General features: G+C 34.3%; 1 protein-coding gene across 1 annotated transcript in view; it reads right to left on the reverse strand.

The window, feature by feature from the left end:
* Positions 1–4,669: 4,669 nt before the first annotated feature.
* Positions 4,670–17,241, reverse strand: part of LOC121381736 (CCR4-NOT transcription complex subunit 4-like) — a 32,547-nt gene continuing 19,975 nt past the window's right edge. Inside the window, exons 12-20 of the mRNA XM_041511082.1 lie at positions 16,511–16,952; positions 13,953–13,959; positions 13,256–13,372; positions 12,258–12,491; positions 11,603–11,709; positions 10,839–10,986; positions 9,104–9,187; positions 7,386–7,604; positions 4,670–6,171 (exon numbers count right to left, since the gene is read on the reverse strand). Coding sequence (XP_041367016.1) covers positions 6,161–6,171; positions 7,386–7,604; positions 9,104–9,187; positions 10,839–10,986; positions 11,603–11,709; positions 12,258–12,491; positions 13,256–13,372; positions 13,953–13,959; positions 16,511–16,952 — 1,369 coding nt within the window. The 3' untranslated portion in view covers positions 4,670–6,160. The remainder of the gene's footprint in view (positions 6,172–7,385; positions 7,605–9,103; positions 9,188–10,838; positions 10,987–11,602; positions 11,710–12,257; positions 12,492–13,255; positions 13,373–13,952; positions 13,960–16,510; positions 16,953–17,241) is intronic.

Here is a 17,241-nt window from a genome sequence, read left to right on the forward strand (position 1 = left end):
GTGAAATTTGAGCTACTACAAACATTATGTAGTCTAGTGGGATTTCTGAAAAATGTGAATGTTAGGAGCATTTTGGGGTAAAAGTTGGGAACCAGACTTTTTAGCATTTAGGTACTCTGTAATCAGGCAAGTAAACATGACAAATGAAGTGTCTATACCTGTTTTGAGGTAATGATCAAGACATTTCTGAGGTAATCGGTGGTACACAATACTAATAAATATGCAAATTAGCGGCTGCAATTACTTTTTAGCATCATTTAGGTATGCCAAATCCAATAAACCTGGTTCCCAAGTGAAATTTTGACATTCTAATTTACATAAACAAAATGGCTGCCAAATTTGAACATTTCTGAACCATTTTCTCCAATATCTCCGTGTAACTAGACAAGCAAACATGACAAATGAGTATACCTATGTTTCGAGGGTCTGAGAATGTGATCCGTGACAAGCCAGATGCTTAATTATGTAAATTAGCTACCAATGAATTACAACATCTATGTATCAATACATTACTCAATGCTACGGTCCTAACTTTACCCCAAAAATACTCCTCAATTTTTATGGAGGCAAATGTGGGTACATTGTGCAAGTAATGTTATCTCTTAAATATTTAAAGATGGAATTCATATGGTATGTAATGAGCTTGTTTATCCCCTAGCATTGGGTCTGATAATAAAACATCTTTTTGCAGGCAGAGTTGCAAAATAGATGTTGAGTAAATATGATAATGTCAGATATATTAAATTATGAAAAAAGCGATTTCAGTGGGGGTTCGGTCTAACTCATTGACCCCACCCAACCCTGTACGCCCATGGGCTCGGATTCTAGGAAACTTTTTTTTTCAGAATTGATAAAAATGAACTAAATCAAATCGTAGCTTTGAGCATTATAATTAAAATAAATAAGGCAACAAATTGAAATATTTTACATTTTAATTGTCTTTCACAGCTGTCGGCCATTAAACGAAGACATAAATAAGATATCTCGAAGGAGTTTCATCATCAAAGTGGCCAAGTGGTAGCACTCAAAACAAGTTCATAAATCATATATTATTAAACTTAGTAGGAAACAGCAACAGATCACCCAGCTTCTCAATATATCTTCGTCTTACAAGGATCCCTTTTTATTCTCGCAATTTTACTAAATACCTTGTGTACCCATATATTTACTGAATAAAATCAGTAACACCGATTACACCAAAATAAAAAGGAAATAAAATAATAAACAACTCTTTTGACACAAGACCCATCCCTGTTTCAATGCATTCCAGTTATAATCTAATTGTCAGAGTTGAACAAAATCACAGTGTCCCTGGGACAGTTTGCCCTTGATGCCAACTAGTAACATAATGCAAAATAGGTGACATAAAATATAACAATACCAAACAATGTGAAATTACGAAGATACCACGTTGCATTAATATCTAGCTGTCAATAAAAGGAATTAATGTTTCATGGCATTCCATCATGTTTCACACAATTTTCAATCGTGGTTGTGTCCACAAAAATGTCCTCATTTGTGTTGATAACAATCCATCTAGATCTATCAAATCGCTAAGCCAGAAATGAACTAAAATGACAAAGCCACAATGAGCTGCTTGTGATGTACTGGATAGTGAAAAGTTAAAACCAGTCCACTGAAGTGCTGGACGGTCTTTAAAACCCCCCCAAAAAACCCCAAACACATACTACTGTAAATCATTTCGTAATGTCCTTCATTGTAGTTTTAATGTTTTTCCCAGTAGATTAAAACTGTCTAGAAAAAAAAGATTCTTTTCCAATTCTAAAATTCAACCTTACATTCATAATAAGACATTCACAGGTTAAATACATACTAAACATGAAATCAAAGTGCCTACCAAATATGAAACTCATCCATGAAAAGATTCCAGAGATATAAGCATTTTAAAAATGAAAAAGTTAAAGTGATTGCAAAATGTTTAACCTTGTTTCAAATGACATTGACCTTTTGTTACTTTTATGGAACTGGCAGGATGGGAGGTGAGTTGTACTATTACAGAGTGAATATACCAAATATGATTCACATAGCCAAAGAAATTGAGGCAGAGAGTGAAGCAGAATAATCCATAATTATTTGACAACAAAGAATAATGATACAAATTAGAAATTCTAATAGTTAAGTATTTTATTTGTAAAAAAACCCAATACAACAGAAAGAGTAAATGTATAGTCTAGAAACCAGACAATGGAATTCAGCAGTGGCAAGAACATATTACTATGATCTCAAAACACTCCACTTTGCAACCAAATATCTGAGATGTAAACAAAATCCATATGAAGAACTTTTAAGGTAGAAATTAACTCGTCATGTTAATGAATTCTCTGATGAAAAATTCCTTGTTTTTATACAATAAAATACTGAAAGTGGAACACAAGTCACTTCTCGTAAATGCTATGGATGGAAATAATGAGATAAATCTCTTGTAAAGTATCAACTGATAAAATAGTGTATATATGCACTGCAGATATATGATGTACAAATAATGATATCAAATCAATTTTTTTTTTTATCAATTCTAATAAGCTGGCATCAAGGGCAAAATTAGCATTCCTCACAACACACAACACAAAATCGAGATTTTAAAAATCTATCTTTGTAACAGAGGCAGAACATATATACCTGTCAAGGAGAAGAAAAACAACAACTACAAACTGGCTTTGCCATAGCTGAAAAAATTAAGATTGTCTATATTAGGTGTATATAATGCATCATCACTATCTTCTACATTTTAATTGCTTCTGCTAATCATTCACAGCTATGCACAGTTTAGAGACTATGTACTTCATTATCAGAAGGCCAGAAAATTACATTCACATATAATTGTTACATTATAATAATTATACAATGGCTACAACAGGTGATAATACAAAAGTTCATTGGGTTTTCTCGGATACGTGTTGTGAAAATCTATTTTTGGGGATCAGATGTCCAGTAGGAATAATTTTCATTAAACAAAGCGTCATATTCTGAGCAACTAGCTGTGGTTTTTCTGCAGCTAACAATACAAGACTTGACCAGTGATATTAATTTATATCGTACCATTTTTTTGTCAGTAGATGACAATGCGTAAAAACTGTAATTTTTGGTTTTCTGTAAGTTACTCATTACACAAATTCTGGCAAGGGATCCGTCGGTATGTATTTTATTATATTGTATGTTATACTGAAAAAGGATAAAAAGAAACAACAATTAAGCAACAAAATATAATACTAATAGTAAGTTGGGACATTTATTATGTTACAGTGAACATTTATTCCCAGGGATGAACTAAGAATAAAAACGACCATAAGTTTTTGTTTTCTTTTGTACAGCTTGTTCTCTCATCTTTTTACCACCCACTTTGGTACAGTAAAACAATTAATTCCAGAGATGATTGCTATATCAATGAAACACTTGCAGCCAAAAGATTATCTCATACACAAATCACAGCATTAACTTTTGTACAAGTATTGCATATTTATAATAAAATCACAGGAAAGCCAATATTATGCCAGCAGACATGAACCTAAAGACACGAGCTTCAAATACCTCCAGTAATGACCAAGATGTGACATATATGTTAATTTATCATCAAATTGATTGTAAAATCATGTCGCTTATTGTTTGCAAGCTTAATACACATACCACAAGTACTTTTCACAACAAGAATTAACTTGAGGTGGTCAGGTTTTTTTCTTTCCGTTTGCATATTTGCATAAAGCTTGTTAATGGGCGAGCTACTCAAACTACACTCTTCACTTAACATCACTTACGGGAGACAGCATGGACTACCCATTTATCAAGAGTAACAAAGTATGTCTTATCAGTAAGACGGGAACTTACGGCCCATATTTTCAAAGCCACTTAGGACTACGAAATCGTAAAACCATTAGAGGTTGGGACGTCACTACAGCACACACCATAGTGACGACATAGCTTATGTTGTTTTACAATTTCGTAGGCTAAGACTGCTTCGAAAATATGGCCCAGTATATCTGGTGTTATATATTATCTTTTAAGGTTTTACACAAAATCATAATTTTCTTAAGAGCAGCTGTGATTTACAACCTTACAATGGCAGCTTACTCCTTGTCCCCATCATGTAGCTTTCAGCATTCTATTTTCAGTTAATCATTATTTATATTAATCGCTGCCCCCCACCCCTCCAAAATTCTGCTTATTTATAGGGTTCTAATGGGATAGTACTGTAAGGTACTGTAAGTCTTGTGTATATCACACTGCTATAGGATTTCACATTCAACTGATGTCAAGTCCAAAAAGTCGTCTTGCCACTTTGTCAAATTAACAAACTCGGACTTTCAATTCTAGGTTTTCAGTCACTGAAGTAAAATAGCAGATATTACAGACATCTGATAATAGTTAAAGGGATATTCCTGAATTTGCTGCATTGTAAGATGTTTCCGACTAATAAAATATTTCTACAATTAAACTTACATATTAAATATATTAACTTTTTTAGAATATCAGAGTGTGTATATTCAATATGTTTCTGGTCGTCTTAATATTTGTAAGAAGCCCAAATTATTTGAAGACAAACTCCAGTTTGTCTTCAAATAATTTCGTACGTATGAAAAAAAGGAAATTTAACCTAGTACAAATATTAGAACGATCAGAAACACGTTTATTATACAGCCACTAGTATGTTATACAGAAAAATATATTGGATATTAATTACAATTGTTAATAAGTCTCTGTTAGTCGACAACATCTTTAAAATTGCAGCAAACTCGGGAATGTCCTTTTAATTACCCCAAAATAATTTGTTTGAAAAAGTGAAACAATGTATACATATGAAAACTTGTTGCATAAACTTCCGACTTCTATTTACCCAACAGCCTGAGATGTCTTGTTATAGCTACAAGTCTACTCTCCTGCCAGTCATGCTTGGTTATGGTATTGTCATAGGTTTCTGAATGATATCAGTAATAAGTGTATGTGACGTGTTACCAATAGATCAAACAGTGGGATCATCTTTCAAAAAGCTGCTCACTCAAGGAAATGGTTTTAAAAGAAATTCAACCCAGTTTTCCAACTCAGTATATATCATTTTTAAAAATCCTTACACATGCAAATATCTTTCTCTTAATGAAAATGACCATGTTAAAAAGCATATTATTTAAAAGCTATCCATTATTCCGTAAATAGGTGTGTGAGGTTGGAGGGGTGGTGTCAGCCTTCCATCAGTTACCAAAACGTAAAGATATTCAAATAAATATTCAGGGCTCACCCTGTCTATTACCAAATTAGCCAGTTGCTAAATTTTATAAAAAATGGCTACATTTATTATTTGGCTAATAAGATTTTCTTTAAATAAGCCACTTTGAATAATTTACATGTGAAAATTGGCTAAACCAAAACTCTTTCCAGTGTTTGCCCTGAATATTCCAAACATTTTCATTTTGAAAATCAAGAAACCCGATATTGAAGCTTCATTCACCAAGCTCATTCAGACAAATATTTGTCGCACCCCTATAAAATCACACCGTACACGTTTAATGTGCTATCAACCTAAAACAGGGTTTGGCTAGAATTCTAACTTTTGGTAAAAAATAAGACCTCCAATCAAATCAACAGAATAAGAATGATTTAGTTGTAAATGTCCGACAGAAAAAACCCCTAAAAAGAACAAAAAATTAAACAGGATGTAATATCTTAGTAGCAGTTCAACTAGATAAAATTCAGGCTTAGGAGTGATAATAAAGCAGAATGGATCTTAAAAACTGCAGCAATGAATTAATTGAAAACTGCACATCTGAGAATAATGCCAAATACAAACACAAACAAGATGGACACATAGAAGGAAAAAGAAAGAAAATAGAAGAGAAGATAAAGACTGAAAATAACATCATCCCCAATTCCGCTCTGCAGATATAGGGGATTACTAATATCCTTAGGACTGGAATTGTAGTCGGTTAAAGAAAATATTATCACACAAATGTTGCAATGTAAAGTGTATATTACTGTTGTACAATAGAGGTAAAACTACAAGAAAGAATTCCTCGACTAATTGATTAAATATTCATCTGCAGACTCCGTGTGGATCTGCCTCTATCACAAAGATACTGCTAGAGGGTTGCTTGAAGCACAATCTTTGAAAGTCTATCAGTCGGGACTTTGGTAGTTAAGAATCTTCTTATTGCTACTGAAGGCCTGTTTGAATAAAGCGAAAAAGAAATGAACATTTAATGACACTCCAGTATGAGCAACAAACTGTTTCTTATCATGAAATAGCATGATGGGCCTACAGACCAGGATCGATCCCAAACCGACCGCACATCAAGCAAGTGCTTTATATTTAGGCTACGTCCCACTCTGTTTTTTATCAGATGACTGGCTATGAATAGTAATAAATAATGCATGTTCACAGAGTTTGAGATCCTTTTTAACTCTGGGGGGATCAGGGGTGCAACACCCCCCCCCCCCCCCCCCCCCCCCCCCCCCCCCCCCCTCTGAAGGAGGAGCTATTTTTCCTATTTAGATCACAAAAATGGTCATGTAATGGTACTTAACAACAAATTTATGAAGTGTGTTAAATCACTGTGTTAAGACCCCGGTTGGCGTATTTGATTTCCTTCTGACAAATTTTGCAATAGACTTTTCCACTTGCCGACAGTTTCTCAAAAACACTTTCTAAGTGAACACCATCCACATGTTTCTCTAGCCATTCCCATCGCCATTGTTTACGTCAAGTTTTAATTTATCTGATTTTTTCACGATATCTTTGCGCCGTGTTGCCATTGCCATTTCACAAAATGCGGGCTAGTTGTCTAACGCTATACACGGTTGGCGAAAACAAACCAATGAAATGTCGCCTAACAGAAAACCTCGGCAAACCTCGTTACTGTTCGGTGCAGGAAGGGAGATAAGTCGAATGACTTCCGTGTTGATTAAAAGACAGAAATACTGGTAAAAAGCTTAAAAGTCGGACAAAACCGTTAAATTTATATTTTTATTTATTCGCGGAAAAAAATATAAAAATGCGGAATTTGGGTCATGAAAACGTGGAATTCCGCGAAAAATCGGAAATCTCACATCACTGATGATGAGTTACTTCAATTCGTTTCACTTTTGACCACTTGGGGTACAAATTAACAAGTTTATTGTTAAATCCTGATTCATGCAAAAAGACATTGGATTCTTAACACTAAAATAAATATATTTAACTCTTTTGTATCCAGCTTTACAATAATAATCTTTAAAAAACCTTACGGAACCAAAGTGAAATTTGTCGTTTTGAACCTAAGAAAAGACATTTGCGTCATGTATAATTTTTAAGCAACATCCTATCAAGTGCAATTACCCATAGCACATAGTTTGTACATTCATATACTAAATGTATAGCAGAATTTTAAATATGAACCAACCTTCAGAAAGTGTGTGTGTCTCAGGATACTGTGTGTTGTGTTGGAGAGGGGCCTGGAAGCCTGGGGGAGGGTTGCGAGGTTGTGGAGGCCAAGAGGTTCCAGCCGAGAAGGGAAACTGTTGAACAAATGGCAGTCTGTGGTTGGCAGTTGTGCTGTCGGGCTCTGTAAGCTGTTGAATCGACTTCAGCCAGTGTTGAGTACTGTCAGACAGTAATGTGCCTGGAAGAGATAAGTATTTCAATTTACAGCAACTGTCACATCTATCATTATTATTCAGGTGTAACAAAGTTAAGACATTTTTAGTATGAGGTAGTTAATTGTTTTTTTTAAATTCACTTGTAAAACTCGCAATAATTTTCTAATAATTCATTGGGCTATTTCTTGATCCAGCCAGTACACCACAACTGGTATATCAAAGGCCATGGTATGTGCTATCCTGTCTGAAATGTTACCTAGCTATTAATGAAAAAATGTAGCGGGTTTCTTCTCAAAGATTATATGTTAAAATTACCAAATGTTTAACATCCAATAGCCAATGATTAATAAATCAATGTGCTCTAGTGGTTGGGTTAAACAAAACAAACTATCTTTAAATTAAGAAATGGAAAAAAAGTTGAACTATAATAAAGACAGAGTGCAAGGTAGAATAACAATAGAGTACCTAATAATTGTGGTTGCATGACAACTGTAGTCAGTTCCAAAGCATGTTTCAATATCAGAGTGGCAGTTAATAATTCGACTTAACTGTGAAGAGGCATTGCATACATGCATTCTAACCACTTGTTGCATAGTTGAGAAAAGAAAAATGGAGAGTGCCTCGGACACATATCAATATAACTGTTTGTGTAAGGTTCTTTTAATGGACATGACATTTAAATCATGTGAAACTTCTGCTTAAATTAGCTAAGGATTCTTGGTGAAGCAAGTTCCAGCACCGTACAATTATCAAATTATCAATTTATTTAATTACGTAAACATTTATATATACTGATTAATTGAAGGTTTTATTTTTATTATTTTAAAAATATTATCACAATTAAATGTAAAGATAATGAAATATGACATTTTTGTATCTTTAATTCTAGTATATTAAACATTTGTCGTCACAAAGTTCTTTTATTTTTAACAGTAAATACAATATCATTTTTTGCAATCTATGGGAGAGTAGAGTTGAAAAATAGTATTCGAATTTAAGCCCATAACACTTAAATTAAATTTCCCGTTTTTAAGCCCATGGGCTTCATTTCGTGCAGGATTAAGTATGAAAAATCCTTGTAATACAATGGAAAAGAACCACACTCTAGCACATTGTCAATTTAATAGTTTATTTAAAGGAAGGTTTATTTAATGACATCCTTTAATGACAAGGAAATAGAATACTGACACCTCAGTACATTTTTAAACCAGTGGCTGATAACATGTCAAACATTGTTAAACATGGTCTAGATTGTCAGAAAAGAAACATGCTTCCGCCACATAAGCTACTCTTTGCTTTATAACAGCTACCTCCATCAGAAGCAAACCATGGTAACAAAGATAGAGCAATGCAAACCACATGGTAAGACTGTCTTAACGAGGTACAATAATTAAAACAATGACACAATGATGATGGTGTTGATGATGATGATGATGATGAAGGTGATGAGAATGAATACGAGATCAAATGATTCAATACAGGTGTATGGATGCATCAAGTCATTATAGAAATGCAAACATACCATCTTTTATGTTGCCTGAAGAAAGTATTGCTGGGTCATGAGCCATCCACGATTGATCTGGTTGCGTGTTGTTATTTGGCCAACCTACGCAATAAAAACAACTCAAAGATAGCTTGATTCAGCAAACATATCTTCTCCTTCCTCCAACACTTGGTCATTAAATTCAATTTGGACCAATATTACAGTTTAAGAATTAAGGACATTTAACCAGGTTCCAAGTGCCTCATTAATCAGATGATTGACAAATGTCAGTCAAGTTCCATTTCGCTCATGAGGATTTTTGTTAAATTTTAAGCAGAGTTTAAGCTGTTTTGCAAAATATGAACTAAGGTCGACTTTGGCAAACATATTTCAGCATAAATTAACTATTAGCATCTTTTGTGAGCAATTTTATTTTGCTGAGCAATACTGATTTTGATCAGTGCCAACAGTATTTTTGTGTCATTTTAAATACTGACCAATCATCCCATTACTTAACTCTGGGCATGTAAAAGATTTCAACAAAACCAGTTAAACATTACACTCAGTTATGAACTACTGTTAACATAAAATTAGTATTTGATAAGAAAGAATGGTATAAAAGGAATTCAAACGTCACAGGCAAGTTTAACTCACATCTTGACCATGCCCAATGGTGGTAGCATTTCAATCTATTATTTTGTAAGGACACCGACTAGACAATTCCGAAATATATTCAAGAATTATATCAGAAAATGAATTTGTATTTTTAACAAATGGAATACAAGAAAAGCTACAAAATTCAGCTCATCTTTATGAAGAAGAAAAGTATCTTCACAAGGCCATCCTTAGAAAAAAATTAGTTTGCTGTAACTCGGCTCAAAATAAATATTAGTTATAGAACAATCTTTTCACAACTGAGTCTGACAGTCCAACCATTTAAACATTTTTTATTTAAAATAAAGATGTAGAAATTAAGACTAAAAAAAGTTGGGACACAATGTGGCTTAGTGGTAGAGCAGTCACCGAAGGCATTTCCAGCGCTAACAAAGCCAGTGGTACATGGTTTTCCATCTGTGTTAAAACATATAGAAGAGATCTATGGCTGCGACTTAGGAGTAGTACGTGACAACAGTGGAGTTCCTATCTTACACTATACAAGAGGTGTCCAAAATAACTATGTTAACCACCAAATAGCCATGGTTTAAAATGTGCTAGGATGTCATTAAGTATTAATTTCCTTTCGGAATCAAATGACTTAAACCAAACAATTTTTTAAAGGTGAGCTCCAAATGACAGAAAACAGGGTGGGTGTGTGTGTGTGTGTGTGTGTTCCAATTCAAATGAAAAATTGCGATTAAATTTGTTTTATTTGTTGGTTTGGAGGAATATCTGTTTTCTAATTTAAACTAATTGTGCCTTTGACCATAAATATATTTGTTTACCATTCTTTATAAGACACTTAATAGATCATATTTTTGGTATGGAATTAATTTTCCAAGGTGGACGAAAATTAATACCTCAAACTATGCAGCCTATTTTTAGTTTATAAGGATTAATAACTTGGTCAAAACAATTCTTTGTTTGCAAATTTACCATGGACAGCAATTATCGACAGCTCATGTTTTGATTTGATGACTAATTCCCGGTTTTTTATTTTACTTTAAAAAAGAAGAAGAAAAGAGTGTAATTTGTTTATGTTAAAAAAAAGATACAAATGAAGCTAATGGAACGATTAATTTCTTTCTCAATTTGTTAAGAAAATGTATATTCTCACTTTTATTATTTGTACTTTTATTTCTCTGTGGTGATGAGCACTCGCTCATGGGTGGAGCACCAAAACTGATATTTATATTTGGCAACAGAGAACGGAGCTGTTCTTGCATATCTTTCATACTGAAGATATCCTGGTGCTGTTGGTGAGGCTGAAGTCAAAACAATGGTAAACAATCAGTTGCCTGTACATTCAGAACAAAATAAACTATAGTATGACCATGAGGGCAAGCACTAACAGGTGCTTGTGATCGATTCAATACATAGACATTGAATCGATAACTTAGTGTTTGCCCTCATGAACACAAAACATACTATAAGCTATCATTTATTTAATACAAAATTTAAGTCTTACAACAGAACATAAAAACATCTCAACCCAGATCAATCTTCAATGTTGAATACTATGTGAATAATTATGAAATCGAAGTTATTTTGGTGAATACATTTCACAATAAATATACCCAAAAACTATTCCGACTTTATTTTGTTGCATTTTGTCTAAAACAAACAGACTTTCAAATAGCACTTGCAAAATTAAACAAACTGCTTTTTGGGGTCCAGCTTAAACCTGAAGTAACTAGTTTCATTTAGATGTTAAAAATAAAACTTATAAGACTAATACAAAAAATTGTTTTATTAATAACGTACAAAATTAATAAATCAAAAATAAACAAAAGATTGTTGTCTCTAAATATCCCATTTGTGTCACCCACTACATCATTGATAACAGTACAAAATATCAAAAATACATTTTAACAAACATACATGTGAAGGAGGTTGTGTTCTGTCTGGGAGTGGGTTGTGAAAGGAGTTCTGCATGTTTGAATAGCCTGACTGTGAATAGGGATAATAATCCATCTTGTTGTTCATATCTGAAAAGAGAAAAAAGAGAAGAGGTTCAACATTAAACAAAATATTAATTAACTGCTAAAAAATATAGATGGGTATTATTTTTTATTTTTAAAAAATATTATTTACGTAATACCAAACAATGTAATATATACTCTTAAATTATAAATTTCAGGTCATACCTCACAATCCGTTCTTAATATAAGGCATTTACTGTATTATATGACCTGAGATATTCATGATTTTTCAAGTTAGGTGACTACAGAACCATTAGAAAAAAACTGTCTACCGTGTCAGTAATATCTGTGGAATATTCTGCAGAACCACAAGATAAAACTGTCTACCGTGTCTGTAATATCTGTGTGGAATGTTCTGCAGAACCACAAGATAAAACTGTCTACCTTGTCTGTAATATCTGTGTGGAATGTTCTGCAGAACCACAAGATAAAACTGTCTACCTTGTCTGTAATATCTGTGTGGAATGTTCTGCAGAACCATAAGATAAACTGTCTACTTTGTCTGTAATATCTGTGTGGAATATTCTGCAGAACCATAAGATAAAACTGTCTACCTTGTCTGTAATATCTGTGTGGAATATTTTGCTGATGGATCTGTTGTGTCTGTTGGATCTGACCAATGGAAAAACCCGGGGGTAGGCTACGCGGGTGTGAACTGTGAGCCTGGGGGCGGGGATGCATGGCTGGAACATGGGTCATGTGGCTGAAATGGTTTGTGCTCTCCACACAGTTTTCCTTTTCAATGAGATCAGCAAGACCTTTGAAAGACTCGTCACATGGATCAAAACCTACAAAAACAACACAGAACAATTACTGAACATGATCCATAACAAAACATAAGCATTCTGAGAGTACTGCTAAAGCAATACATGTTAACTACCTGGCCTCACAAATTTTCTTAGTTCAAGGGCCATAACTGTCAAAAATTTATGAATTCTGAGTCAAGGCCATGAGAGTAAACTCCTACAGAAATCCAACTTGATGTATCCTTCCCCATCAAAAATGGGTAAATCTCCATGAAACTCAAACTCTACATGATAAAGCCATGTACAAAATTTAAGCTTCATATCTTGAGACATTGCAAAATAAAAAGTCTGGAAAACTACATGTGGGACAGATGGTCAACGCAGATGAAACCTAAAGTCGAATAAAACAATAGCTATAACATTTATATTAGATTCTTATATCTGAAAAGACCAATGTTCAAAGATGAAAAAATTATAAAATATACAATTCGTAAAAAGCATGAACAATAACCTGTATTTTATGAGTCTTTTTTCTTTCTGTTTCTATCCATTAATAAAATGTGCAATTTCCAACATTCTCACACTAATAATTTTGGGGCTTTTTGTTATCCTATTGCTCACTTTTCTCCTCTCTTCTCTCATATTTCTATTGTCAAAATCTTATTAACCATGTCTTCATTTAATCAATTTTCAAATAGATATGCACATTTCTGTTTTGAATATGTGCCGATAAGGCAGTTAAGTATGAAGTTTGTCTATGATTAAATTATTTCACCTAAATCATCATCTTGATTAAATTAATTCACCTAAATCATCATCTTGAGTATCTTTCGACTTAAAGCCAAATGCTTCTGACCAGTCCGTAGTGCTCGATACTGGAATTGTGTCTGTTAGGGTTGTGGTTGGTATTGTCACAGGGATCTCTGAAAACAAAATTCAACTACAATCAAAATACACACATTTTATTTTCAGTTCCATTTTATCCATACAATATCTACAGCAGTACAGCAGTGATAAATATATTCCCTGTTACTGGCTTGCCAAAAAATATTTGACTTTCTGAGTACTGCATAATGATATATCTCAACAATGCTGTACAAATATATGTATAATAATGACATTTCTTGCTAATCCAACTGGACATGACCCTAGCAATCTTTTAGGAACTTCCACAAGTGAAATGGTCTATCTATACAGGTTACTTCAATCACTTAGCTGACAAATAGGGGAGATTTGGGTAATTGCGGACATCAGCAAACTGCGGACAATCTCGACCATACTTCCGCTACATTCCATTTTCATACATTAAACATTTCATTTTATTGTCTGCAAATTGATAATGAGACTATAGTTCTTGAAAATCCATGTTTCTATTTTTATCACGGTATCACTTTAAAAACAAAAACAAACATTCACAAAAATAGTATCTCACGTCACATGCACATTGGCATCAGTCACATGATATAATTTATTTCTTCAAATGTTTTCATTGGATGTGTTTACCAAATTTCTAGTAAAACATTTCAGAATGAGAGAATACATTTTAAGAATCTTTTATAATACGATACATAACTTAATTTTGAAAAGGAAGGAAATGTTTTATTTAACGACGCACTCAACACATTTTATTTATGGTTATATGGCGTTGGACATATGGTTAAGGACCACACACAGATATTGAGAGGAAACCCACTGTCGCCACTTCATGGACTACTCTTTCTGATTAGCAGCAAGGGATCTTTTATATGCACCATCCCACAGACAGGATAGCACATGCCATGGCCTTTGATATACCAGTCGTGGTGCACTGGCTGGAACCACCAACGGGGATCGATCTCAGACCGACCACGCAGCAAGCGAGCGCTGTACCACTGAGCTATGTCCCGCCACCTTAATTTTAAAAAAGCTCAAAACAATTGTATTAACAATAATACCGTATTTGACCGGAAATAAGCCCATGTCTTTGAATAAGCCCCCCCTCCGTTTTGATAGCATTCAAGAAATTAGGCCCTCATTCGTAAATAAGCCCACCCCCAACTTCGTCACCTTATAAATTAAAACAACACGAAATTGCAAGTTTGCTCAAAGTTCATTTAAAAGGTCATACCTCCTGCAGATAATTAAACACAAATGTAACACAATATTTTACCCACCAGTGAGATTTTATTTATGGTTATATGGCGTTGGACATATGGTTAAGGACCACACACAGATATTGAGAGGAAACCCACTGTCGCCACTTCATGGACTACTCTTTCTGATTAGCAGCAAGGGATCTTTTATATGCACCATCCCACAGACAGGATAGCACATGCCATGGCCTTTGATATACCAGTCGTAGTGCACTGGCTGGAACCACCAACGGGGATCGATCTCAGACCGACCACGCAGCAAGCGAGCGCTGTACCACTGAGCTATGTCCCGCCACCTTAATTTTAAAAAAGCTCAAAACAATTGTATTAACAATAATACCGTATTTGACCGGAAATAAGCCCATGTCTTTGAATAAGTCCCCCTCCGTTTTGATAGCATTCAAGAAATTAGGCCCTCATTCGTAAATAAGCCCACCCCCAACTTCGTCACCTTATAAATTAAAACAACACGAAATTGCAAGTTTGCTCAAAGTTCATTTAAAAGGTCATACCTCCTGTAGATAATTAAACACAAATGTAACACAATATTTTACCCACCAGTGAGATTTAGCAGTCTAACAATAACAGTGTGTAACATTGTTTTCAATTTCATGCCTGCAGTATTTCTTTGAAGTATCCAAGCCCAAGTATGAACTAAAAACCAATGTCTATTTTTACCACCACACTGGGTCCGCAGTTAATGCTAATTAAGCAAATACCATATTTTGATTGGCTAAGAACAATGACCTTAGATTGACAATTTTTTGTAGTGTAAGCTGGCTGCCTGTGTCAGAAATGTGTGTACGCTATTGAGTTTGTTGTTAATTGATGTTGTTTTAAGTCTTCTCAGCATTAAATTTTGGATGTAAATAAACCTCACTGGTAAGTAATTGTAACATAGAAGGTGTGTTTCTGATAATTAGATACTAGTAAAAAAACAAACAATTTAATTAATAAACAATTATTATTTATTAATAACAAATGGAACACTAATTAATAGATATGCTACTGAACGTTTTTTGTTTTCTTCCTAGTTCATTTAATTATTATTATTTATTTTAATTATTATCATTTTTTTTCTCTCAACAAAACTGGCCCCTTGTCTGGGAATAAGCCCACCCCATGCTAAGCTCACAATGAGTTGTCTTGGCCCCCTGGGCTTATTTCCGGTCAAATATGGTAATTCTTTGATAAAATTAACAGAATAAACTCGTCCGCAGTTTAATGACTACATAAACTGCAGTAGTTTAATTGCGGACAACATAAGTACACTGCAAGGATGATCTATTCTAAATAAATATTTGTTTTATATAATAATAAACTCATTTTTATTTCATTTCAATTGGGTTTAAAATAGCAACATTTACATCAATGCGGTTTGAATGGCATAAGAGACAAAAACTTGGGTTCGGAAAATAACTTTAACCTAATTGCATATAATTATTGTTTTACTCGGTTTATTTTTTCAGAAGATGATAAAAGATAATGTTAGAGATTTACTAGTTTAATTATTTATATTTTGTAACAAAATAAATGTTTAAAATGCTGTGGATTAAAAGAAAATTGTATCCACTGACCATGTCCACATTTCGCCTCCTCTTACCATTCGTACTTTTTTATAATTTACGGTAACAAAATAGAATCTACCCAATGACTGATTGTGATATATAGTGACAGGAAAAACAGCCAATCAAGTTCATTTAAATTTTAGGTAAGGCATTATCGTGTAGTGTTTTGTTTCTATGTGGCAAATACAGCGGAAGCTAGTGTGTCCGCAATTACCCGAATCTCCCCTAGTTGTATAAGAATTTTCCTTTTAAATCAATTTACTGCTGCAGGGCTAGCTCCTTGATTAACACATTTGCTAATCTAACACTAATCATGAAAATAAATAATCATGACGAGGACTAGATGAAGATAATAACAGACCTGGTGGAGGAAGTCCTGGGGCTGTGTGCTCTTGCTAGTTGTGAACGTGTTTCCACTGAAAAATGAAAGACTGTTGGCACTGTTGTCAAACAGCAGCGATTTGCGAATCGCCTGGATGCTCTGTGATGTGGAGCTCAGCTGACTGGCTTGGAACTGTGACGTCGACACGGAGAACTGTGTGGGTAGCTGACTCTGTGACTGCTGTGTTAGGACCGGACTCTGCTGAGAGAACTGTGAAAGCGACTGTGGGTATGGATTGGAACTCGACTGGAGTTCCTCTTGGTTGTGACTCTGTTCGAAGTTTGGAGGCTGGGTTGCCGGGGGTGACTGCTGAGAAAGTGATGTGGGCCGTAGGACTGTCGGGACACTGGTTTGTTCTTCCTGTAGTGTTAAGTCTCGGGCTACCTCTGTCGGTTCTTGAGAGGAGTCTGGTGTGTGGCAGCTGAACACAAAGTGATGTATGTTACAGTAATAACAATCCCAATGTTATTATCAAAAAGGCTTTCCGACAGAAAATAATAATAATAAAAACAGATTATAAGTGCCCCAGGTAGGTGTTGAGGTTTAGAAAAGTTCTGAAATTGGAAACTGCATTTCATTCACTCTGCCAAATTTTAAACTGCAGTTGTCTTAGCAACATCTATCAAAGGGTATGTAAATTTTATTCTCTGGCAGAAAACTTGTCAGACACATTTTAAAACTGGATCCTACCTCAGCCCCCAATAAACTCT

The sequence above is a fragment of the Gigantopelta aegis genome, chromosome 9 (genome assembly GCF_016097555.1).
Source record: "Gigantopelta aegis isolate Gae_Host chromosome 9, Gae_host_genome, whole genome shotgun sequence".
Taxonomy (NCBI): domain Eukaryota; kingdom Metazoa; phylum Mollusca; class Gastropoda; order Neomphalida; family Peltospiridae; genus Gigantopelta; species Gigantopelta aegis.